The 23,608-nt window shown below is 47.8% G+C and overlaps 2 protein-coding genes across 6 annotated transcripts; one reads left to right on the plus strand and one right to left on the minus strand.

Annotated features, from left to right (window-relative positions):
* Window positions 1-59: 59 nt before the first annotated feature.
* Window positions 60-18,921, plus strand: LOC142364530 (uncharacterized). Of its 5 annotated transcripts, none has more exons than XM_075444168.1 (4): window positions 60-174; window positions 8,430-8,478; window positions 10,302-10,453; window positions 14,935-18,921. In XM_075444168.1, the coding sequence occupies exon 4, from the start codon at window positions 15,213-15,215 to the stop codon at window positions 16,989-16,991; it is 1,779 nt and encodes a 592-aa protein (XP_075300283.1). In that variant the 5' UTR covers window positions 60-174; window positions 8,430-8,478; window positions 10,302-10,453; window positions 14,935-15,212; the 3' UTR covers window positions 16,992-18,921. The 5 variants fall into 5 exon arrangements, with proteins under 5 accessions (XP_075300283.1, XP_075300282.1, XP_075300286.1 ...); XM_075444171.1 differs by lacking the exon at window positions 60-174 and adding an exon at window positions 5,757-6,543; XM_075444170.1 differs by lacking the exon at window positions 60-174 and adding an exon at window positions 6,583-6,668.
* On the minus strand, window positions 716-13,889 carry NWD1 (NACHT and WD repeat domain containing 1). Its single transcript, XM_075444102.1, is given in 21 exon segments — window positions 716-1,005; window positions 1,511-1,619; window positions 2,371-2,610; window positions 2,612-2,925; window positions 3,296-3,569; window positions 4,252-4,289; window positions 4,292-4,408; window positions 4,784-4,862; window positions 5,183-5,455; window positions 5,589-5,788; window positions 5,965-6,087; window positions 6,530-6,724; window positions 7,275-7,439; window positions 7,916-8,033; window positions 8,508-8,667; window positions 8,850-9,053; window positions 9,462-10,598; window positions 10,600-10,732; window positions 11,062-11,401; window positions 12,991-13,107; window positions 13,806-13,889. Coding segments are annotated over 21 exon segments (4,710 nt in total).
* Window positions 18,922-23,608: the final 4,687 nt, after the last annotated feature.

Genomic DNA, 23,608 nt, shown 5'->3' on the forward strand with positions numbered 1-23,608 from the left:
CGCGCGCCCCCCGTCAGCGCGTGCGGAGGCGCCTGCGTCAGCGCGCACGGCGCCGCCGGCCCGGCCCGGCCCGGAGCGGAACCTTCGCGGCCGCCGTCGGCGCCGCCCGGGAGCGCGCGGCGCTGCTTCCGGTCGTTCAACCTCCATGGCGGGAGCGGCGCGGCCCCGGGCCCGGTGAGGGGAGAGGAGGAAGGGGAGGGGATCACCGGGGGTCCGCGCCGGCGGGGTGAGGGGGTGGCGGCCGGCGGGAGCCGAGACCCGAAGGGGCCAGCGGCGGCCCAAGCCCCGGTGTCTCTGTGCCGGGAACCGGTGGCCTTGGTGGGGAGAGCTGAGGGGGCGTGCGGGAAGGCCGCGCTGCCGAGTGCCCGCCGGCGGCTGCTCGTCTCCGGCCGGGCTGCGGTCAGCGGTCCGCACCGAGCTGCAGTGCCCGCTCTGGCGCAGCCGGGCAGAATGGGGGTTTGGGGTGGGTTTGGGGGCGGTTCGGGGTGGGTTTGGGGTGTTTTCCCTTATTTTCCTCCTGAGGCGGTCGCTGCTGTGGTACGCGGCAGCAGCAGGATGGTGCCGAGGTACCGACAGACCCAACACCTGCAGCCAGGGGGTTTTCAGCCGTGTTTAATATGGCAATTCTGCGGCGCCAAGGCCGAGCGATGGCCGGAGGAGCCCGCAGGCTCGGTGCTGGCTGCTGGCGCGGGTTTATCCCGCTCAGCTCCGCGCTTTACACCACGGAGCAGGTTGGAGAGGGCTTGCTGGTGTGAGTCAGGCTCCCGGAAGGATTTCCTTGGTTGTACTGTTGCTTCCTTGAGTTTTCCCCCTCTTTCTTTCTGGATTTTACCGTACACATTGCCGCGGTGTTCTGGAGTGGGTTGTGCCGGGAAGGGGTGGTCTTAGGACAGTGAAACTTCTCTCGGATTCTGTAACCGACTTTTGTTATTGCAACAAATCCATCTGCGGTTGGTACAATCCTGTTTGCAGCGGTGTACACGCACTGAACGGCCAGCAAGGCACCTGCGGAAACCAAGCTCAGAATGAAGAATTTACTGTGTGGTAGAACTGGGCTTAAAATGTGCCACTTGCCTCAAATGATCCCTTGTCACCAGACAGTTTGAACTCAGTAAAACTGGGTGACATGAAGAGCAAGGAGGAGAGGGGAGGAAAATAAGGCACGCTGCTTGTTTCTCCTTAGCGTGTTACAGATGATTTGTGTGATAGAAGCTTACAGAAACCTTTCTTGCTTTGCCTGTAAACCCACTGCTGACATTTGAACCCAGAATATTTTTTTCCCTACTGCGTGCTGGGATATTCCAGCTGTCGGCTTGCAATTGCAGCTTCCAGTCACAGTGCTAGTGCGCTGCCCCTGCGTTCGGTGTTCTAGCCTCTCTTCTGAAACTTTCCCAAACTGTTGCTGTATGGTATGTTTCCCTTCTTACAACATGAAGGATGCTACAAGCCTGTTTGATACAGGAAGGAGCACAGAGTTTCTCGTAGTTGCTAGCATGTCACAATTACTCACCGCTTGCAACATCCCAGACTGTAATGGACTGATCCAGCGATCCAGTGTACAAGTACTTATCGTCCTTTGAGAAGCCAGCACAGCAAATGCCTTTCAGGAGAGACGTGGGCTGAAAATGGATGGTTAGGATTAGATTGTTGTGCTGGTAAATACAGGTTGAGGTGAAGATGCCTTAGAGTATACAGTGGTTATTCAGTGCTTAAGAACAGAGGTAATAAAGACAGATTTGTGCTTAAGAATAGAGGTAATAAAGACAGATTTTTTCCATCCTGGAAGGAGGATGGGAGGTATCACAAAATAAAGCCCCTGGCTTGTGAAGCACTCTGGCTGTGCGGCAAAGAGCCTAGTGTGACCGCACTAAAGCCCGTTATTCCGCCTATGGAAAGGAGCAGCTTAGACGTGTCTGTGGGGTATTGTCAGGTGAAAGGGTAACAGCGTTGATCCAACCTCCTCCATCACTTTTTTTTCCACTTACTTGATGCTCCTGAGCTGCCCCACTTTACCCAATTTTCTGTTGCTCTTGGCAACTTGTGAAGTCTCATTCTCTTCACTGGTTTGTGTCGTCTGGCTTACACCGGGTAAATGAGCAGTAATAAGCTGTAGATAAATAAGTCCTGTGACTTATGTTTAGTGTCAGAGTGGTGTTAACAGTACTCACTCACTTAGGCAGCATTGACACCTCGGTAGTGTATCTAGGTGTAAGGATGCTTTAAAATGAGACCTAGGTGCTGAGAATAGTTTGAACAGCTACGTGCGGGATTTGGGTGTTCTCTTTGAGAGCTGGGCATTCTGTCAGTCAGATCCTCCCCGACACCTCAGGGCAGTAGTCGACTCTTGACACTGTCTTACCACTGTAGTACCTTATAATAGCACATCTCGTGTTCCTGCTGACCGAACTCCAAGTCCCAGAGGCACTGCAGGGAATCTTCTGATCCACTGAGTGCCCGCTGTTCTCCGTGGCTGCTTTCCAAACAGGAGATCTGGCTTTGGTGACCTTCCAAAGGAAACGCTTGGGCCCGAGGACAGTCATAAAGGAACAGGTCCCCGCTAGTCGTGCCATAGAGGACTCTGTAATCTGCAAGGACAGCCACTCTGGAAATCAGAGCCAGGGATCTGAGTTTTAAAGGTGTAGGTGGGCCTGTCGATCACTGGGCATGGATCTGCGGGGATAATATCCAGCACAAGGACTAACTCATCGTATGCTATGGCAAGCTGCTTTTCCTGCTTGTTGATTGCCATGTCGTTGACTGCTTTCCGTGACTCTGGAGGTGGGATGCATGCTACGTCCTGCCTGGAGTTCAGAGGAAAGACAAGCACTGTTCCAGATGCAAGCCCAGTGAAAAGGAGCTGGTTTTGCTCAGCTATTTCCAGGCATCTCACTCGGGCAGAGGTGTCCAGTGTGTCGCACACTTCACCTGTAAAAAGAAGGAAATCGGCAAGACTGTTCTTACTCCAGCTGCAGGTGAATGTCTTCCCTCAGATGGGGGCCACAATTGGCTACTTTATTTGTGAAATAATTTACATATTACTCATATTTCCAGTTTTCCTATATCATAATAATAAGCTATTCTGTACAAAAACTTTGGAGAGGAGATTAAAAAGCTCTCCAAGCCTGAAACAAATTTTCCTGAATCTCATGCTTAGAAAAACCAGAAAGGAGCAGACTGTGCTTGTCATATGCTCACAAAACTAACCCTACCTTTGCTGCCTCTGTGAGTTGTTTTGTTTCTGTCCTACCCCACATGCATGCTTAATTTAATGCAGTGTTTCTGTGATGCAGTTCACCTTCTGTGGCGTTCCAGATGACGACTTTATGTGTGTCTTCAGGCTGGGTGAAATAAACATAGTTCCCTCCGTGGGACAGTGCGGCGCAGGCTGCCTTGGGGACAGATGCCAATGTTTTCTGCTGATGATCACAGATGAGGTTCTACACTCTCAGATACGGTGCGCTGTGGGAGGCAGAAACCAAAGTGCAGTCGCACAGGGCTAAGAGTGTGACTGGTGCTCCCATGGCATCCAGTGTGTCGGACAGATACCCCTGCTCTGATAAACTCCACACCTGGGAAAAGTCAGGGGGAGAAGTCAGTGCCTGAACTAATTTTTCCTTAGTCCTGTTTAAGAGGTAGAACAATATACCTTAACTGACTTGTACAGAAACATAAGTAGTCAAAGAATAACATCCTGTTACTAGAAGGCAAAGCATTGCCTTCTGACTCTAAAACAAATGTTTGAAGCACCTGGAGCCATCCAGCCCACTTGCTTCCTTTGCTCTGAAGGATGCTTAATTAGGTCCTGCACGTTTTGGACTGTACTGGCTGTTTAGCTCTTTCTTTGGCAAGAGATGTTGCGTATTCCGTCTGGCTCCTGCTCACAGACGGGTAGCAAGGCAGCTTTTAGGAGTTCAAATTTAAAGCATTTCAGAAATGAAATTGTATTTCAGGCCTCAGGCATACACTGGCTTGAGGCTGGCCCTCTGAACTGATGAAGTGCTCTCCACTGAGTGTCAAAAATAAAAGGAGAACAGGAAGGCTTGAAGCAATAAAGAGAAGGGTCAACGGTTGTCATCTTTTTAGAAGGGTGGCAGTACTAGAAACATCTTCAGAACGGCAAATCCAACCCCCAGACTGGTTGCTGGGGATCAAGACGACCGCTTTACTGGATCAGGGTGTATTCTGTAAGCTGGATTTGTAAGAGATGCTTCTGCTTGGGAAGTTGCCCAGCCTGCCTTCCTTCCTTCCTACCTGGATAGATGCAGCCTGAGAACCAGTAACAATAATGCAGAGATAACAGCCGTATGAACCACTCCTTCGTGTTCCAGATCTGTCGCTGGGAACCTGTGGAATCCCTTTGAGTCTGCCAGGTACACTTGCACATACTCCTCAAAGCCTAAAACAATAAAATGTTAGTTACTGATTTATCAAGCTGAGGAAGTCTCTAATCCCCTTCAACACCATGTCCTTACACACGTGATTTAATTCCTTATTTCTTTAAAGGTAAGCCCAAAGGGTAGCTTAGAAACCGTAAAAAATAACAATGTCAGCTTAAGTCCTTTTCCCTGGTTAGATCTCACTCCCTTGAGAAAGGGCTCCTGGTACACAGGCAACGTTCTGCTTCTTTACAAAGAGAATTTCACCCAGTCTTTGTTACCCCCTTAAGGACAATAGTTGAGTAAGGCCAGGCTAATGGGGAATTCCACCTGGTGGCCCCTTTTAAAGGACGCTTGGCATGGGAGAGCAGCTGTTACCAAGACTGTCCTAAGGAATGGATGCTATTGAACCTGATCTTCTGACACCACCACAAAGCAAACCCTTCCAGGAAGCTTCTCTAGCAGACTGTTTCCATCAGAAGAGATCTGCACAAAAATAAGGCAAGAGTGAGACATGAAGCTAGGATAGCTGAGCTGCCTCTTTCATGAAGGAAAGAGGATAAATTATCAGCGAAATTTGATTTGGCTGCATAGTATTGGGCAAAGCTGTAAAGTGTGGCAGGATAGAAAGTGGTATGCTTGTCCATTTGGGAGCTAGGATATGGAAGTCGGAGGAGGATGCTCTATTCAGAATGGAGAAGGAAGGTTCTTTTGTTACCAGAACTGTTGTCTGGCTCAGTAAACCTCTGGATAATGTAAGAAAATACAAGAGATACTTTAAGAAGATTTCACAGATAGATGTGTACCATGCATAGAGATCCCTCGCTAAATCCCACTATCATCTTCCCTTGCTTCTGGATCGGAACATTGGACGTTGGTGTTTCTTCCTGTAGCCCTGAGAGCTGATATTTGGATCTCAGCTCACCGGTGTTGCTGTTCCACAGACTCAGCGTTCCTCCTTCAGACACAGTCATAATCACCAGCCTTGGACTGAATACCTCGGAACACATCCACGCATCTGATGCCTCTCCAGAAATCTGGAAGATGAGTTCTGCTGTCTCCAGGTGCCAAGCATTGACCTAGTAAAGAGGTGGCAAAAGAGACAGGACTAGCGAGGACTGAGGTAGCTTTTTCATCTACAACCTTTGTGATTGTGGCTGTAACTTCTAAAGTTGTTCTTTCAGCATGCCTTACGTTAAAGACTGTCCATACCTTTGTATCTGAGGAAGAATATACAATCATGTGCCCCTCATCCACGTGAAGGTGATGTGAGGGCTGTTCTTTGATATGTGTATCCTGGATGATAAACCTTGCTCTCCCAGAGATCAAATTCCAGATGCGCAGACTGTGATCCATAGCAGCTGAGACAGCACAGGTTCCTTTTCCAAACACTTTCACACACCTCACCTCGGCTATAAGATAAGACAAGAGTTCACAAATTGAGGGATTCTCAGTGCTTTCAGCAGCTGAGAGAATGCTGGCAGCTGGGAGGTGTCTGTGTGCCTACAGCTCCAGGATTGCCAAGCTGTCAGAGCTTTTTTCAGACATGAAAAGACCTTTCCAACCATAAAAAGTGTAGAAGGCTCACCGAAGTGCCCAGGAAGGGCATGCAGCATCTCAAAAACTTCCGTATTCCAGACAAGCATTGAGCCATCCTGGGAACCTGCCACCAGCAGCCGGTAATCAGAACTAAGTGCCATCACTGTGACACCTGCCATGAGACATGAAGAGGGAAGGCTGTTCATGATACCACAGACAGAAAAAAGACATTTTGAGGTTGTTAATATGCTGTGTTTCTCCAGCTGGAAGCCCCTGTGCTCTCTGAAGCCCGTAGCCTGTGCCAAGAGCAAGATTAGGTTCCCTCAGACATATCTAGGTCAGTGTGTGCTTCTGTTGTCCTGACGACAAAATGACCCACTTTATCCTCATTTGTTGAAGCAGTTGTGAATGGGACTGGTGCATGACTGAGCACAAAGGCAAGTGGACCTTTGTCCTGCCTTTGTGTGAGCTCACAGGCAAAACTCGGTTTCTACAGAAATAGATGTTCTCTCCTTCCTGCTCTGTTTATTTATTACGTTTCTTGGATCTCATTTATACCAGATGGATGATTAGATATATTCGTGGGCTGTATCTGTCCCCAGGACTAACCCTACCTTTGAGGAATCCGGTGAGTGTTGTGTGTAGGGGCACAGCAGGCGGCTGGAGAAATCCGCACAGTGGGATGAGAACAGGATGGGGACAGGCCCTGCACCAGCTTAGACGCTGCTGGCACAGCTTCCCGATGACCTCCGGGTAAGAAGGCATGAAATGAAGAAGCCTGGCCAGCACTTCTGTGTATATTACACTCCCTCCTAAGAGGGCAGAGACAAAAAAACGTTTTAGATCATGACTGTGGTGGGCCTCTGAGAGCTGCCATAGTTATATTTTATGTGATGTACAATATGTGATGAACTGAGCTGGCCTTTGCTGGCCAGGCACTTGGATAATGTAAGGAAGGCTACAGTGTAAAACACAGGCAAATGTGACGGTGTAGCAGGACTTTTCCTCTGGGGGAGGAGTGGTTATGCTGAGGAGGAGACGGAGGAGCAGCGCTGTGTACCCTCACCTCTAGTTAGCTTTAAAGCTGTGAGGGAATCTGGAGAGCTACCAGGTGCTTCTGCTAGACGTGGGGCAATGGACACTTTGGTTGTGATAAACTGCTCGAATCAGAGACAAAATGTCTGTTGCCAGAGGAGAAACCTCAGCTTCCCATACAGAAATCTTGATGGATTCCAGGACAGAGAACTTTGTCACTGGTTGTAATTCCCAGAAAAGTACTTTTACTTGGAAAGGAAAATTCCTATTCTTTCCTCTGGTAAACATTTGCGTCACGCTCTGTCACTCTGACATAGCTGTTACCTTCAGGGCTGCGTATGCTGCTGACTGCAGGCTTCAAGAGGAGGAGTGTGTCCTGCACAAGGCGTAGTTCTGGACAGCTGATGCATTCAGTATGCATGGCAAAGTCATCAACAACGCTCTCTATTCCACAGGCAATTATTTTACAGCTGATCCAGTTCATATTCCCTGCATAAAATAAATGCTATTACAGCAGAGAACATCAGCCCTGCGAATGCATAGTTATTCTGAAAAGACTGAGATAAAAAAATGCTTTTTGGGGGAAGGAGGGGACAGAAGGATTAACAGTCACTAGCAGTGGAACCAGGGCTCATTTGCTGAGGAAGTGGAGGGCTCCCATTGTCACAGTTCCTTCTGTAGCCTCTTAAATGCTCTATGTATTTTCTTTTCAAATTTGTTAGGTTTTAAAATATATTTTCTTCTCAGCGTTTGGAGGATCTAGATCATTTCTTTCAGCTACTAAAGCAGTGTGGTGATAATTCTAGAATAACAGTTCATAAAAGTTAGCTTATTTCTCTTTCTCGAGCTTCCTTCTCACAGTGGTTACTGATGCTGTGCAGAAAGGCTGTGATTCTTATCTGTGGCTGTAGGCTTGAAGCATGCCTCTGCAGAGCACTGTTTACCCCCTTTTGCCCAGTCCTTACCCAGCACATCCCGTTTTAGGTCCTCAATTTGTCCAGCATTAAGTAAATGAAATGGCAGTTCGCTCAACTTCCTCAGATTTGCAACAGTATCAGAGAACCAGAGTGGCTGCGGGGCTACCTAGGAGTAACCAAACAGTGGATTGAGACGTGGCTTGTGGATTGATCTGTTTCCTTTCACAACTTCAGCACTAGCTGCTGTCTCATGGTGTGCCAGACAGCACTTCCAGGGCTTTCATTGTTTTCCTGTTAGTAGGAAATGTTTTTCATGACTCTACATTTCTCTTGCTACAGTCTAAGGCAGATGTGAATAATAAATTCCTTCCTTCCTTGTTGCAGTAGCCTTTTATGTATATGAAGACTGCATGACAAAGTTTGTAAAATGACTTTAAATCTCCTTGGTTAGAGATACTTCTTTTAAAAATATGTATCTTTGTCATTGTTGAAGTGTTGAAATCATTAATGAAAGCACTAAACAGTGTTATTTACTATTATTTCCATTGTCTCCTGATTTCAGACCCTGTCCAGCAGTCTGGACACACAGGGCCCTGGTCCAGAGCTTACAGGTATGGAAATGCCTGCCGATATTCCTCACCTTCCTGTCGGCATTCAAGGTCCTGCTAAAGTGTCGCAGCGTAAGAGGTTTCTTCATTCCCCAGCTCCAAGTCCCCTTGAAGAAATCTGCCAGGAGCAAATGCCTCTTGATTTGGTCTTGTTTTGATAGATAACAATTCTGCACCATTTCAACAAATTGCCTGGGAAGAGAAAAAGTAATAGATGTCCTGGAAGAGGGAGCTAGTGCTGGGTTTTTGCTAGAGTCTGAGCACTGACAGAGCTTAAGAACGGAGAGGAGCCTTGGCAGGGTGCCTGAAAGCCCAGGATGGGAACATCCTATGCTCAGAGGCTTGGCTTCTCACTCTCTGCCCTGTGAGAGTACCTGTGTGCAAAGCAAAGCAGAGTGAAGCCATCTGCCTTCTGTTCTGCCAGGCACGCTCCCATGTCACTGCGTAACCATGCCCAGTGGAGGGGAGGAAGGCGCAGGATAGTTTTACTTGGAGGAAGGTGGCAGTGGTGAATCTTAGAGAGAACTTCATCGTGAAGGGATAAAATGTCCTTCAGCTCCGTGTCTGACAGCCCATTTCTGCAAGTGAAGTGTGACAGATGAAATCATTTATCCTCCTCCTTACTGTTTACACTGATACCTGTAGTGGGAGGGTGAGTGGTTTTTCTGGCAGTTCAAAAGTACTAGTCACCAAAAATCTCATCAGCTCACATGCACACATGGCAGTCTCAGCGGAGAGCTTAGACCCTGGATAAGCCATGGAGATAATTTCCTTTTCCAAGTAATCCCAGAACATCTCCCTTCAAGACAAGAGTTTAGACAGGCTGCCAGGTATGAGAGAAATGTTCTGCTTGCTATATGTATGTATGAACACATTCACAGGCTCAAAGCACTGAGAGCTTTGACTGGTTTTGGCTGTATTTAGACAGATGTCCTATGAACAGTGGGAAATATGGGCTGTTCCATCAGGGATACAGCAGTACTCACCGTGAGGAAGCGATGTAGCCAAGCACATGAGCCACAAGGACTTTGCTGTGTGACTTTTCCAGTCTCTCACACAGACGATGCATGGCGTCCTGGGCTGTGCTAGCAATCACTAATTCTGAAGGTGAAGTGTAAGATGCCCATTTTCTGGCCTCATGGAAGGCCAGCTTGAAGAGCAGGGCTTGCCCACCACCAGGGAAGCTCTGACGGACATAGGCCTGTTGAGCTGGGCTTAGCCGTCATCTGTCTGATGCTAAGAGCGTCTCTAGCATCTCCTCACCTTCCTCACTGGACAAGGGTCCCACTTCAAAGTACGCTTCAGCCTCAGGCACAGCATATTGGAGAGCTTTCAGAGTATCAGGGTCTGCTGTGGAAATGGAAATGATGATGTGGACCTTTGGAGGGCAATCTGTAGGGAGCCAGTGGAATCGGTGAGCACCATCACCAGGAATTAATTTCTTCACAGAGTCAAGGAACACCAGCAGTGTGTGTGTGCCACAACGGGAGACAGTGAGGAGGAGTTTACTGAGGAACAAGACTAAGTCAGTGCAAGCCTGCTTGGTCTGGGTTGGAGGTGGTGGCAAATCAAATGCTAAACACACTTGGAGACAGATGTCCCTCAGCAGGCTGTGAATGGCAGAACTGAGCTGGGATGTCCCCAGCAAACGAAGCATGACTACACTGTCCTGCCCTAGAACAGCTTGCACCTGCTCGGATAGTTTGCACATCACAGATGTTTTTCCACAGCCTGGTGGCCCATAGAGGATGAGGGTTGTGTGGGTTTTATCATTGTTCTGCCTAATACAATCAAAAAGGTTATCCAATAAATTCTGTCTCCCACAGAAAAATCTGCAGTTCTTCAGGCACAGAGCGGTGTGGTGGCCCAGCTCCTGCAGAAGTTGCCCTGGCTCCTCGCCGACCTGTCCTTGATATTGAAGATTCTCTGAAACCTGGTGATTAGTGACAGCAGTGAACTGCTCACAAAGTTGTTTCAGGTATTTATGATTCTCCTTGCCCTGAGGGTTCCCAGAGTCTTTACTGTATGCCAACGTGTGTACTTTGAGGTGTTTGGGATAATGGCTTGCAATTTTTGCTTTAAGGTTGCTGAGCAGCTGTTTCGCTTCACTGTCCAGACTCCTCTTTTTCTAACAGCTCACTGTTTGTCGCTTGCCCAATTTGTTTGAAAGAATCCTCAACTTCTCTGAGGAATATGAAAGCTGCCGGGCTGCTCTCCTGGGTATTGAGGAGGCCCTGTTCAATCTCCCATTCAATCGCTACAAAGGAAAAAAAAAATTAGAGGGAGATGTGAGCATTCAGTTTCAGAACAGAACACAGGCAAAGCCATCCAGCAACATGCATGTGACATCCCCTGGTCCTTATGTGTTTCACGTGATGCGAGCAGGTCAGCATTCCCCATGCCTTCTGAGCTAGGCATACTCCTGGATGTGGTCAGGGAGATTGGGGGGGAAAAGGAGAAAAGTTTCCGTCTCGGGTATTACTGTTTGCTAGTCAGCAGCAACCTCCCTCCTCAGGGTTCGGGATATGGCAGATAGTTAGCAAGTCTTTTCCTTCCCAGCGTCTTTTCTGTTGTATACGATCGGACGTTGTCTTGAAACAAAGGTTAGAAGGATATCAGGGCCCTGTCGGAACACATCTGATTTGTGGTAGCAGTGCCTCTGCTCTGGGCTGAGCAGCCCGCGCCTCTCTGCCTTCTGGGCTGCCAGGCGCAGCGCCGGGGCCAGGCGTCTCTCCAGGCGCTGCCAGGCCTGCCCGTCAGCCGGCTGCAGCACGTAGCCGGTGGGCAGCGCGTTCTCATCCCGCCGGTACCGCTCCGTCAGGAGCTGCGCGGAGTCCCGTGACAGCTGCAGAGCTAGGGCCTCAAATTCCTCCTCCTCAATGAGCCGGGGCACGGTCTGGTGCCCGTAGTGGTCTCCCAGGAGGCCCTGCAACAGGCAAAAAAGGTCTGGCATTCAGGCGCTGCATCTGCAGCAACAGCTGGGCTGTGGGCTGGCTGCTTGCCCCAGCGCCTAGGATTGCCAGGGAGGGCTGCCCGGGAACCCTGCTGGTACCCACAGCGCCTTTGTGGCTTCCGTGTTGGATGGGGACAGCCAAGCAGAGTCCCAGCCTGCCCCATGGTCGGGGAGAAGTGGCTTTACAGCAGCTGCTCCTCAGGCCTTGACGGTGTGTCTGGAGGGAGCGGAGAATGATGGAGGTGAGGTGGTGGAAGCACAGAGCAGAATGGGTTTGGGGACTTTGGCCAGTGGTGCCGTAAGCTTGGCTCTGGGGTGGAGAAGAACTAAGGGAACAGGACTGAGCCTGGGGACTTCTTTTTAGGACTAAAGGCTGGGCTGGGAAAGAGAGGGATCCTGAAAAGGGTCAGCGTCCAGTATCCATACAGCCTGGAAACAGCCAGGATGAGCTCAGAGTGCAAACCCACAGTGTAATCCTTGAGCAGTGCCCTTCTGGTGTGTGTAAAGGGAACAGGGAGCAGTCAGACCTTTGTGGCTGGCTCTGCCGAGGTTTCTAAGTACGCACTGAGAACCAGTCTGAGGAAGACACTGCCTGGGTGCCTACTGGTGCCATCTGCATTTGTGGGATGGTGCTGCTGGCAGAGGCGTGAGCTGCAGGGAGCTCAGCGGCAGTGAGCTCGTGGGTGCAGTAACGCCGTGGTGAGGCTCTCATGGTCTCTGCCTCTTGTTGCTGGCCTCTGGTGGAAGTGTCTCAGGGGAAATCAGGCACAGCTTGCACAAATACTTAATTGCTTATTTATTTACCTGTGGCTTCAGTTGTGCCCCCTGGGACTGTATATTTATTCTCTTTGTTCAGCAAAACTTTCTCCCTTTCTAAAACCAAAACAACCTGAGGAAGCAACCTGGCACTTCTGCAGGTGTCTCAGCCTCCTCCCCCCTTCTGCAACGCTTAAAGTTCTGCGCGTGGGTTTCTGTTCAGGGCTGTCACCAAAGTGCTTCAAGGCAGCTGAGGTGGGCTGCTGCCGTGGGGAGCTTTCGGTGGTTGGAAGGGGTGATTGGAGGAATTAGAGCAGGGCAGAAGCATGGAACAGGTATCAGCTTGCAGAGTGACACCCATTCTGCCCCTGGCGGGTGCTATGGCATTTTCATTTCTGGTTCTTTGCATGGGGAATTTGTTTTTATTAGTTACTGAGAAAATCTCCTCAATATTGAGTTACTGGGCAGGAAGCAAGCTTGGAGCAAAAGCTTCTTTTCCTTATGTGTTTCTCCATCTGCCTCTTCTATCTGCTCGTTAATACACACAACCCCTGTTATCGTCTGCTCTGAAGAGACTCCGCGTTCAGGGCTGGGCTATGTGTGTGCGCCTGTCAGGGCTTCTTTTGTCTTTGAGGGACTACTGGCAGTTATTGACATCCCAGCCCCACCAGCTAGCTGATTTGTGAAGCTGCTCGGGCAGGCTAATTACTTTTGGAAACCACCTTCCTTGTCCAGTAGACCTGAGTGCGTGTGGCCTGCCCTGTATGTCCCACTTCAGCCATAGGGATGGAGTGTGCACCACTTACGATGAAGGTGGGACCAGCTGACAGCTTCTGACAGGCTGCAGTTTCCTCCAGAGAGAGTTCTGTGTTTCTGTGGTCAGGGTCTGCAAGCTCAGAAATGCCCCATCTCAGGTCAATTACCTGCACAAAAATTTTTTTTTTAAGATTCTTAGACTAGTCAATGCTATCATAAAAACAGTGACATGGGAAAATAAAGTCATTCTATCACGTTTAATTTTTACATCAGTATGAACACTAGTGGTATGCAACTGTAATTACTGGAACTCTACAAAAGACACTGAGATACTCAAAATTTCTCAGTAGGGATTTCTCCTGTGAAAGACTTACGGATTTGGACCATGGATGACCGAGTAAGCAACTTAAGTCTTTCAGGACAAGGAGCCTCATGACTGTAGGTTATTTGCTGCAACACTTCCAGCCTATCTTCTATCATAGAAGATAAGGATCCCCCACATTTCAGTAACCCCTTTTATGCTAGAAGCTCAGTGCAAATTAGTATAGTGTGGACTAGTTCAACTACCCCTGAAGTATATCCAGTGGAATTTATGCATGGAACTTTTTTCCAGTTGATTATAGAAACAAAAGGATGATGTAGACCCTCGTGTCCAGGTGCTTGCAGATGATTAGCCACCACTGAAGTCCATACAACTCAAGCATACAAATACACTTTATCCAAAAGTTCAAGGACATTGGTACAGCAGTATTTGACTCTTAGGAGGCTTCTAGGGAGATGGAAAACCTGTGAGCATTTTGGGTTTTTTTACCTCCATCCCACATATTTTGATGGCCTTTGGACAGGATAGAGAGAAGTGATTTACCTCAAACATTAGGCCGTGCTTCTGACAGAAGGCCAGCGCTTCGGGGTATGCTTTCTCCAGGAGGGTGTCTCTTTCTGTAGCCATGTCTGTGCGGAAGGACGTGGGCAGCACACCAGAAGTTAGGAATCGGGAGCCAGGATTTTACTTTGCTTATGTGTCATGTTAGACCTTACAGCAAAAACACATTTTGTGCTGCTATCACCTAATCTGTGTTGAGTTTCACATAGATGACGTTGTGGTTAAGTCTTGTAAAACTGTGGTTTCCAGATGTCTGCAGGCTTGTGCCCACGTTGTGACATTACTGCGAGTGCATTTTCAAGGTTCCATACTGGCTTGTCACACTGTGATTTTATTTGCTAGTATGAAGAAGACTCTGGATCTGGAAATTTTGGATTTCCTAGTTCTAGAATACGATACAGCAGCATTGATCCAGAAAAATATATTTCTCACATCTTGCTGTGGCAAATCCTCCATCCTATTTTAAGACCACTCAGGCACACTGTTGGCCGTCTCAGCAGTGATAAACAGCCACAATAAAAGGCAATCCTACCCACAGGGAATCTTTTCATACACTCAGGTCTGTGAAATTTTTATGGCCGCTTCCCCTGCTGTGCTTTTTACAAGAGAGATTACCTCTTTCTAGAAAAATCTTTGTGACACCTTTGAAGTGATGTACTCACTGAATTAAATCAAAAACAAACTAGGTGAATTTCAGGTAAATTAAGATGACAAAGCAAACAGGAAGAAAAGTAAGCACATATATGCACACAAGCACAAGCATGAGAGCTCACTCCCCGTGCCCACATGTGTGGGGGGATGGCAAGGCTCGACCGAATTGCTTGTTGTAGAAAATCCATTTTAAGCTTAGCACACGGTGTCCTTGACAGAACAAGGAATTTAACAAATCAACTCTGCGGTTAGCAAGAATGTGAAAAACAGGTTGCAGCTGGAGAAGAATGAGGGAGTATGGGCGGAGTTGACATTTAGCTGGCTAGCCAATAATGAGCTCTAACTTTGCAATATGTAGTAGCTAATTAATCACTCTATAAATTGTGTAACCAAACTGTAATAAACGAAGCTTGCTTATCACTCACATTGAGTCGGCTGCATTCTTCCGCCGCTTCTCCAGGTTCGCGACCCTCGGGGCAGGACTTAGCCGATCGCCCCGACATTTGGCGCCCGAACAGCGACCTGGAGCAGCGGCAAGGAGCGGGGCACTGGGAGCAGCGACCAGGGGGCAGAAGTGACCGAACACTGCGCTGTGGTGTGTCGACTTAGGAGCCTGACTACGTGATTTTGCGTACGCTCGCCACCGCAAGGGCTACAGGTTAAGGGCTGCAAGGATATCGCTTCGGCAGGTATATGTTTTTAATTGTTGTTAAAGGATAAAGGCTTATTGTTAAAGGTATGGATAAGGAAGTAGCCCTAGAGTTATTACAGCGCTTTTTAGAAAAGCGGGGAGTAGAGCTTGGTTGTATTAAACAGCTAGTGGGACTAGTGGCAACCGGTAAGCTCAAGGGGTTTTTTAAGACTCCAGATTCGTTATTTGAGGAGAAGGAGTGGAGGGATTTTGGAGACGTGTTATGGGATATGGTGATTGATGATGACAAGATAGGTAAAAAGTTAATGAAGCCGTGGCGGGAGGTTATCAATTGCATTAAGAGGTATAAAGTTGAGAAAAACCTTGCGGCCGTTGTTACTCAGAAGTTGGAAAAGGTAGAGCCGTCAGCCCCCCCGCCGGAGGCGGGATGTTCCTTGTTTTCTAGTGGAACCACGGCACCCCCTGGAGACAATGCCTTATTATTTAGTACAAGTAAGGTCCCGGAGCCTCCGTGCTGGGAAAAAGTGAAGGTGACGATGGAAGGGTCTAGTAACAATCAAGAGGCTGAGGAAGAAAAGGAGTTAGGGATAGGGCGGAAGGTGGAGCAGCAAGGGATGGAGCAAGGAAAGGGGGAGCAAGGGAATAAAGAAACGGGAAAGGATAGTGGGACCTGTAGGAGACCGATGGGTATTAATTGGAGGAAGGTGGCAGACGAAGCGTCTGAGGCAGGGGAATTTCTCCCCTTGGCCTTTCCGGTAGCGTTTGAAGAAGATGCGCATGGGGATTATCATGGTAATCATGCTCCGTTAGGCTGGAAATTGTTGTCACAGTTACGGAACACGGTGAATGAATCAGGTTTGCACGGCGAGCCATCTAAGCAGATGTTGAATTATATATGGGGGGGTGCTGTGCTTTGTCCTGAGGATATTAAGGTTATTATGCGAATGATTATGACTCAGTCGCAGTTATTGTTGTGGCAGGCCCATTGGCAGCGATATTGTGAAGCGTCCGCTCAAACGCCGCGGGAGCAGGGCGATCCGCTGCGAGGCGTAACAGTAGAACAACTGATGGGGGCAGGTCCTTTTGTCACAATCAGGGCACAACTGCAGATGGGGCCGCAGCGATGCTTGGAGGCTATGCGTACGGCTAGAGCTGCTCTTGAACACGTTAAAACCGCACAGCCCTCGCCGTCCTATATGGGCATTAAGCAAGGAAGGGAGGAAACTTTTGCTCGCTTTATTGATCGCCTCACTAGTGCCATAGAACAGTCAGATGTACCGGAGTGGATGAGGGCAGCTTTGCTAAGGCAGTGTGTTATTCAGAATTCGAATACTCAAACCAGAAACATCATAAGTTCTTTACCCGCTGATGCCACAGTAGAACTGATGTTGGATAGAATGAGTAGGGTACCGGTAGGACCACAAGCTATGTTGGTCGAGGCTATGAAACAGTTAGGAAGCGATATCCTTCAAGCCCAACAACAGGCCTTCACAGCCCAACAGCAATTCCAACAGCAAGTGTTCGCCGCTCTGCAACCCCTTCGAGTTAATGCTGCGGAGGCACGACCGAAGCCGCCACGAAGCTTTAAATGTTACCGATGTGGGCGAGAAGGACATATGAGGCGAAATTGTCAAGCCACGAGGGTGTGGTGTGAGAACTGTCGTACGAATAATCACAATACCGAGATATGCCTCAAGTCGGGAAACGGTCGGATGAGCGCGTCGAGTCGCCGCGCCCCGACACAAGTAGCAGCTCCAGCAGTGCAACAAGAAGCTCCCAGCTTACCAACGCCCACCACGACGTCAGCGACAAGTTGCAACCAGCAACAGCCGGCAGCCTCGGGATGGATCTGGCAACGGCAGTAACTGTCACCCTATTGGATCAAAGACCCCAACGAGTACCAAGCAATGTAAAGGGACCAGTGATTATTAATAAACAAGCATGTGAAACGTTATTACTCGGCCGCTCGTCAACAAGCCTAAAAGGTTTGACGGTCATCCCAAGACTCATTGACGCCGATTTTACCGGGACTATTAGCATCATTGTCCAGACATCGTTTCCGCCAATACATATTCCAACAGGCAGCAAAATTGCCCAATTGGTACCGCTGCCGCACCTGACTGCGGGTATTTCCCCGAAAATCACCACCCCCCGGGAGGATCGAGGATTTGGCTCAACGGGAGCAGGAGTATTTCTGACCATGTCTATGAACCGTCGACCGACTACGATGGCTACGCTAGAGGCCCGGGGTCAACAGATCCACCTCTCGCTGCTGTTGGATACAGGTGCTGACTTAACTATTATAGAAGAAGGGGTCTGGCCTAAAACATGGCCTACGAAACCAATGGAGCGAGGAGTTGAAGGAGTGGGGGGATACACTCCGGTACAACGGAGCGTGGACCGTATTTTGATAATCATAGACAACAGACATGCGACCGTGCCAGTCACTGTCATGCCCCTCCCGACTGGAGTGAATGGTCTAATTGGAAGAGATGTTCTTGACCAATTGGGGGTGGTGCTAACCACCGAGAAGGTTTTTCAGTAACGGTCACTGCAACCTGGGCTTTCCCGATCCCATTGCAGTGGATAACGAACGAACCAGTGTGGGTCGAGCAGTGGCCGTTAAAGCAGGAAAGCCTCGCCGCCGCTCATCAAATAGTGCAAGAACAACTAGACCAAAAACATCTGCGGTTATCGACAAGCCCTTGGAATACCCCAATTTTTGTGATCAAGAAAAAATCTGGAAAATTTAGGCTAGTACATGACTTAAGGGCAGTTAACACTCAAATGCAATCGATGGGAGCGCTGCAGCCAGGACTACCTAACCCCGCTATGTTACCAGAGCACTGGAGACTGTTGATAGTGGACTTAAAAGATTGCTTTTTTACTATTGCATTACACGAGCAAGATATGCAACGCTTCGCGTTTACTTTGCCCTCTGTTAACAAAGAGGCGCCAGCACAGCGTTTTGAATGGACAGTATTACCACAAGGGATGAAGAATAGTCCCATGCTGTGCCAGTTGTATGTGGACAATGCACTACAACCCTTAAGGAAATTATGGCCACACACGTTAATTTATCATTATATGGATGATATCCTGCTCGCGCAGGAGTCGGGAGTTCAGCGCCGAACAAGTTCAGCTATTACATACGACACTGAGAGAGAATGGCTTAATAATAGCTGTTGAAAAAATTCAAACGAAAGCGCCATGGCTATATCTAGGCTGGAAGATTGCTGACTCTCAGATTCAACCACAAAAACTACAACTCAACACGTCAATCAACACGCTACATGATGCCCAGAGGCTGATGGGAGACATCCAATGGATCCGTCCTGTCGTCGGAATATCCAACGCACAGTTGGACAGCCTTCGACCGTTACTACGTGGGACAGACCCAACCACACCGGTGCAACTTACGTCGGAACAGCAGCGTATCCTCTCTCAAATTGCTGACCAGATTGCCTCACGTTTCGTCCACCGTCGTGACCCCGACCTCCCTATTGACCTTTGTGTATTTTTAACAAATTCTCATCTATTAGGAGCCCTATCGCAATTTAAAAAGAAAAAGGGGGAAGTGTGGGGGGATGGCAAGGCTCGACCGAATTGCTTGTTGTAGAAAATCCATTTTAAGCTTAGCACACGGTGTCCTTGACAGAACAAGGAATTTAACAAATCAACTCTGCGGTTAGCAAGAATGTGAAAAACAGGTTGCAGCTGGAGAAGAATGAGGGAGTATGGGCGGAGTTGACATTTAGCTGGCTAGCCAATAATGAGCTCTAACTTTGCAATATGTAGTAGCTAATTAATCACTCTATAAATTGTGTAACCAAACTGTAATAAACGAAGCTTGCTTATCACTCACATTGAGTCGGCTGCATTCTTCCGCCGCTTCTCCAGGTTCGCGACCCTCGGGGCAGGACTTAGCCGATCGCCCCGACACACATGCGTGCACCCTCTCCTGTTCACTCATAGATAGTTCTTACATTCACAGATAATTTTCACACCTGCAAAATGAAAACACAAGCGGAATATAAAGGACGTTATTCTGCTTATATATGTTTCATCAGTGAGATTATAATTTCTTCAAAACTGGAATATTCTCTCCCCAAAATTTTGTAAACACTCATGGCACTACATCATCGTGTGATAAAGTAGTACAAGAGGGCATACTAAAATTAGGGTGGGGAATGGCTGTATCTGCAGCTTTCCTTGGGACTGTTCTAAGTGAAAAGTGATCGCTAATGAAGTCTGTGCCAGGTCAGATGAGGAAAGGGCTCCCTTGGGTTAGGAATTATCATGTCTGCGCTGCTGTCCAACAGGGAGCAAGCACTCTCAGTGTAATACCCCTGGAATAATTCATTAGCTCTCACTAAGACTCCAGTAGTTATGGAAAATCCTTGTATGGCTTTACAACTCCAGCCCACGTGGATTCCAGACTTCACAGTGAGAGAGTGGGTTTAACTTATAACCCTGTCTTTTGCTGAAAATCCAATCATGTGTCACATCCTTAGTCCCAAAACTGTTCCTGAAAATATGTGAGGTCTACTACAACTTGGACAGGTGTTGCAGGTGAAATCTTAATGCTAGCTGTGTCCTTATATGCCCACTAATTTCAGATTGTCTGCAGTTCTCGTACATTCTTTCCAGAAACTGCAGCTGTACCTGTTTCTGTAAATGCTGACCTGTCTGCTTAGGCTGGAAACACCTCACCGTCCAGACAGCGTATTCATCACACTGTCTCCCGCGGGAGGACGCGCTGCAGGATTTTCTTTCTTTGGAAGGCACTTTTTATGGAATTGAGAGCCTATCTAAGTCTGTGTTTTCTTATTTAAAAATGGACACAGAGTGCATGATTTTCGGAAGAAGGGGAATCTGAGTTTTTTTAATTCCTGAAAATCTGAGTCATTGCTACCCACTGCCAGTTACCACTTTAGGAGCTCAGTCTGGCAACTGTGCCCCAGTAGGCAAAGGAAGTGGGAAGTATTTGGATATTGTCCAAGAAGAGAGGTTCTTCACAAATATTTCTTGCTGTTACAGTGGTGGATGGGAATCAAATGAGTTGCCCGGGGTTTCGAGAAAGCCTGTAAACTTGCTGTCTTGTGTGCAGACAGGCATTGCGCTGCCCTGAGCTGTTACTGCACAGCAGTGCCTAGGCTGTGCTTGGCTTCACTGCAAGTGCCATTGGTTCCTGAACCAATGCGGAATTCTGCCATCTCTGACATGTTCTAAGTGCAAATTGGGTGTGACACAATAAAGCTGTATATAAAATGCAGCAGATGATAGGCATCTTCACTTTCAAACAAAGCTGCAAGCTTACAGCTTCGCTGCTAAGCACACTAGTCTCACCGCATAGTAACGCTTTGCAGACTCTAGCAGAGAGAGTGTGCGATGCATTCAGCAGCTTCAGGACCTTTCAGCTTATTTACCTGAAAAATCTGAGCTGATGAAGACTCGGACCAGGCTGGAGGGCTGGAAAGGAAGAGGAACCATCTTCCCACAGAGAAGATCCCGGCGTGTATCCGGACTGAAGCTCATGTTGCTCTGGACTCCCTGAGCTCTCCTCAGCAGAGACTGCTCGTCAGAGAGGAGATGACTTATGACAATGAACACCAGTCAGTGGTGCCTCTCTCCAGAAAGCTGGCTTGCCGCCTCCTTTTAAGGAAAGCCTGGGAAAATTTCAGCTACTTTGACAGGAACAGTAGGAAATGGTTGACTGTCTGCATTGAGATGCAGTGAAACTGCACCGCATCCTGGAGGGATCCATCTGTATCTGAAGAGGACGGATATCTCTATAGCAACCGGTGTTTGTCCTTTGGGCAGAATCCCCAGCGTCTCTTTCTAAGGCAGTAAATGTGCTCCCTATCAGGTGCTGTACACCTGAGGTCCCTTTGTTCACTACCCTTGGCTATTTTAGCAATACTTACCTGTGTATTTTAGCATCAGGTAAGCCTGCCGGTACTAGTATCATTTGTGGTTCCAACACTTTTGGCCATTTCAAGTAGGTTTCTTAATACCTAGGGAGTATGCCTGTGCCCTGTCATTATTTGCCTTCTGTCAAGCTGTGCAAGAGTGAATTTACTAGAAGGCATCTAAACTGTGCACAATAAATATTTACTACTTTATGGCTACGTTTGGACTGGGGTACCATCGCCAAAAGAGCAGCACATGGGAAAAGGTAGAAAGAAAAATTTAATAATTTACAAGCTCAAAGGCAGGAAACTGCAACTGTCCACAGCGAACAAGTGGAAAGCCATCTTTGTCCAAATGCACAGGGAGAGAAGGTCATGGGTGCAGCCACCTCAGCAGAGGCCCTAACAGAACGGGTGTCTCCACCTCGTGTTCACAGAGGATGCTTTTCCATGTCTTTCTTCCATGCTGGTCCGTTTTCGAGTAGTCACAGCACGTGACTATTTCAGTTTGTTTCAATATGTGTTTCTGTATCTGTTCAGCGTAGCTTTTCCCGTAAGAAATGCTGCTTTCTCCACATCCTGTCGAAACAGAGATGGTGCTATACCAGCCAAGCAGATTCACTCACTCAGAACCACTTTCTGCTTCCCCATTTTCTCCCAGGAGACCGTAATGTATTATTTCTGTGGCTTTTTGCCTTTTCCAAGAAACTGAACTGAGTGTGTCAGAAAAAAACAGTATCAGCCAGAGCAGCTGCTGTGGTTTTTCTGTTTCTCACATGAAATGAGGTTTAATAAGCTGGTGTCCATCCTTGTCTGTACTCTCTCTGTATCCCTCTGGCATACAGAGGAATAATTAAAGAAAAATTAGTAATCTGTATTTATGGGTTCCTTTTGCAGACAATACTTGATTAATCTCCACAGTCATCTAGCCAAATAAGAAGAGATTAACCGACATCCTAACCTATCATACATCAAACAGGCAGGGAGACGAAGCATCTTACCTTAAGAGACAAACGTTACAGGGAACCTGCATTAGGGTTTAGCCTACATTAGTCTAAATCTATTTTAAGCCAACATCAGGACTCTGAAGTCATGGATTTTTAGGCTGTTCTTCAAGGCACTGCAATCTGTGACGTGCTATGTGCTATATGCATACCTGTCGTTATCACTAATTACACCAATTCTTGTCACTAACAAATCAATGAAAATTAGCTCACTCACTAATTCCAGCCGTTGGCTGCAGTGGGACCAGAAATCCCCACCTAGCAGATCTTTTTTTGGAAAGTCAGGATCTGCCAGCTCGATGGAGAAGCATCAGGCGCTCGGATAATTGGAAAAGCAGCAGCTTGCTTTCTGCAGGAATGCAGCGTGTGTTACGGTTTCTGGTGAGCTTTCTGTAATTTGCAGATCAAAACCAAACAAAAACAACCAACCAAATCTTTTCCAGGGACATTCTGGATTTCCTCAGGCTACAAAAATGTTCAAGCCTCTAAACATATCAGACCTGTTTTCCTGCATTCCAAGTCTATAGCCTACCTGTGCCCTAAAGCTGAGATGAAATCACTGTCTCACACTGATTCTTCCTTAAAGGTTCTATTCCGCAAGCTCCCTAATTTCCTCCCCAAATTCTCTTTTGGAACATAAAGGAAATAGGTAAGGGTCATGATAGAAAAGATTATAAATGGTACTTTTTCTAGGGATAATGTGTGAGAAAGATGGTAATGCACAAGTGTAAAAGAGAGACCAGACTCAAAGATATTCGTGGATGTTGATCTTGGCACGATCAACATCTCCGTTTTGTCAGAAGTGTCACCACAGAGGTGAAGTGAGTAGCAACTGTGAGTCATGATGGCAGCGTGGGCTCTGGCATGATAGGGAACTTGCTTTCTCACCGTCTGTCTGTTCCGTGAGCCGTCAGCCCCCAACAGCTTGCTCACAGACTGCTGCCTTTACAGACCACATGAGAGCAGGATTAAATTCTTAGCTGGGAGGTAATTTTGTGGGTGTTTACCAACAGCCACACTGTTGGCGTCTGATGAAATCCAAACCCCTTTAACTGGCCTTTCCTTACAGCGGATGGGCACACAGGACAAACCAGATCTCCTTGGGGCCAATAGTAAGAGCGTCCTGAAGAGGCAAATATCAGCCCTCTGCGTGCAGTGACTGTCTCCACCTCGGTATCAATAGCGTATTTTCTCCATTGCTAGTAGTTTGCCTTGTCAGCATCCTGTCTTCCTAGTAAAGATGGAAGAATCTCATACTAAAACCAACCTATGAGTTTTCTAGAAAATCTTTGATAGATGTATATTCTGATTTCTCATTATTTTGGCAAAGAACTAAAATATCTTGAGAGAAAAAATCTTTGCTGCAGCAAAAAGCTGGGTATCTACGGTCGTAGGGAAAGCCATGCTATACCAGCCTTGCCATCCGGTAATCCTCAGTCGTGTGTCTTACAGCAGCCGGTTGGGTCCTTTAAAGAATAGCACAAGAACTGTAGAGCAGACAATTGTAGCTAAGGGCCCAAATAAAGATGTGCTACTCTGAAATGCATAAAGCCGTATTCTGTAATG

Source organism: Opisthocomus hoazin, chromosome 27 (genome assembly GCF_030867145.1).
Source record: "Opisthocomus hoazin isolate bOpiHoa1 chromosome 27, bOpiHoa1.hap1, whole genome shotgun sequence".
Taxonomy (NCBI): domain Eukaryota; kingdom Metazoa; phylum Chordata; class Aves; order Opisthocomiformes; family Opisthocomidae; genus Opisthocomus; species Opisthocomus hoazin.

What these genes read in the sequence shown, in the direction of transcription:
- LOC142364530 (XM_075444168.1), top strand. Translation starts at nt 15,213, where the DNA reads ATGGATAAGGAAGTAGCCCTAGAGTTATTACAGCGCTTTTTAGAAAAG.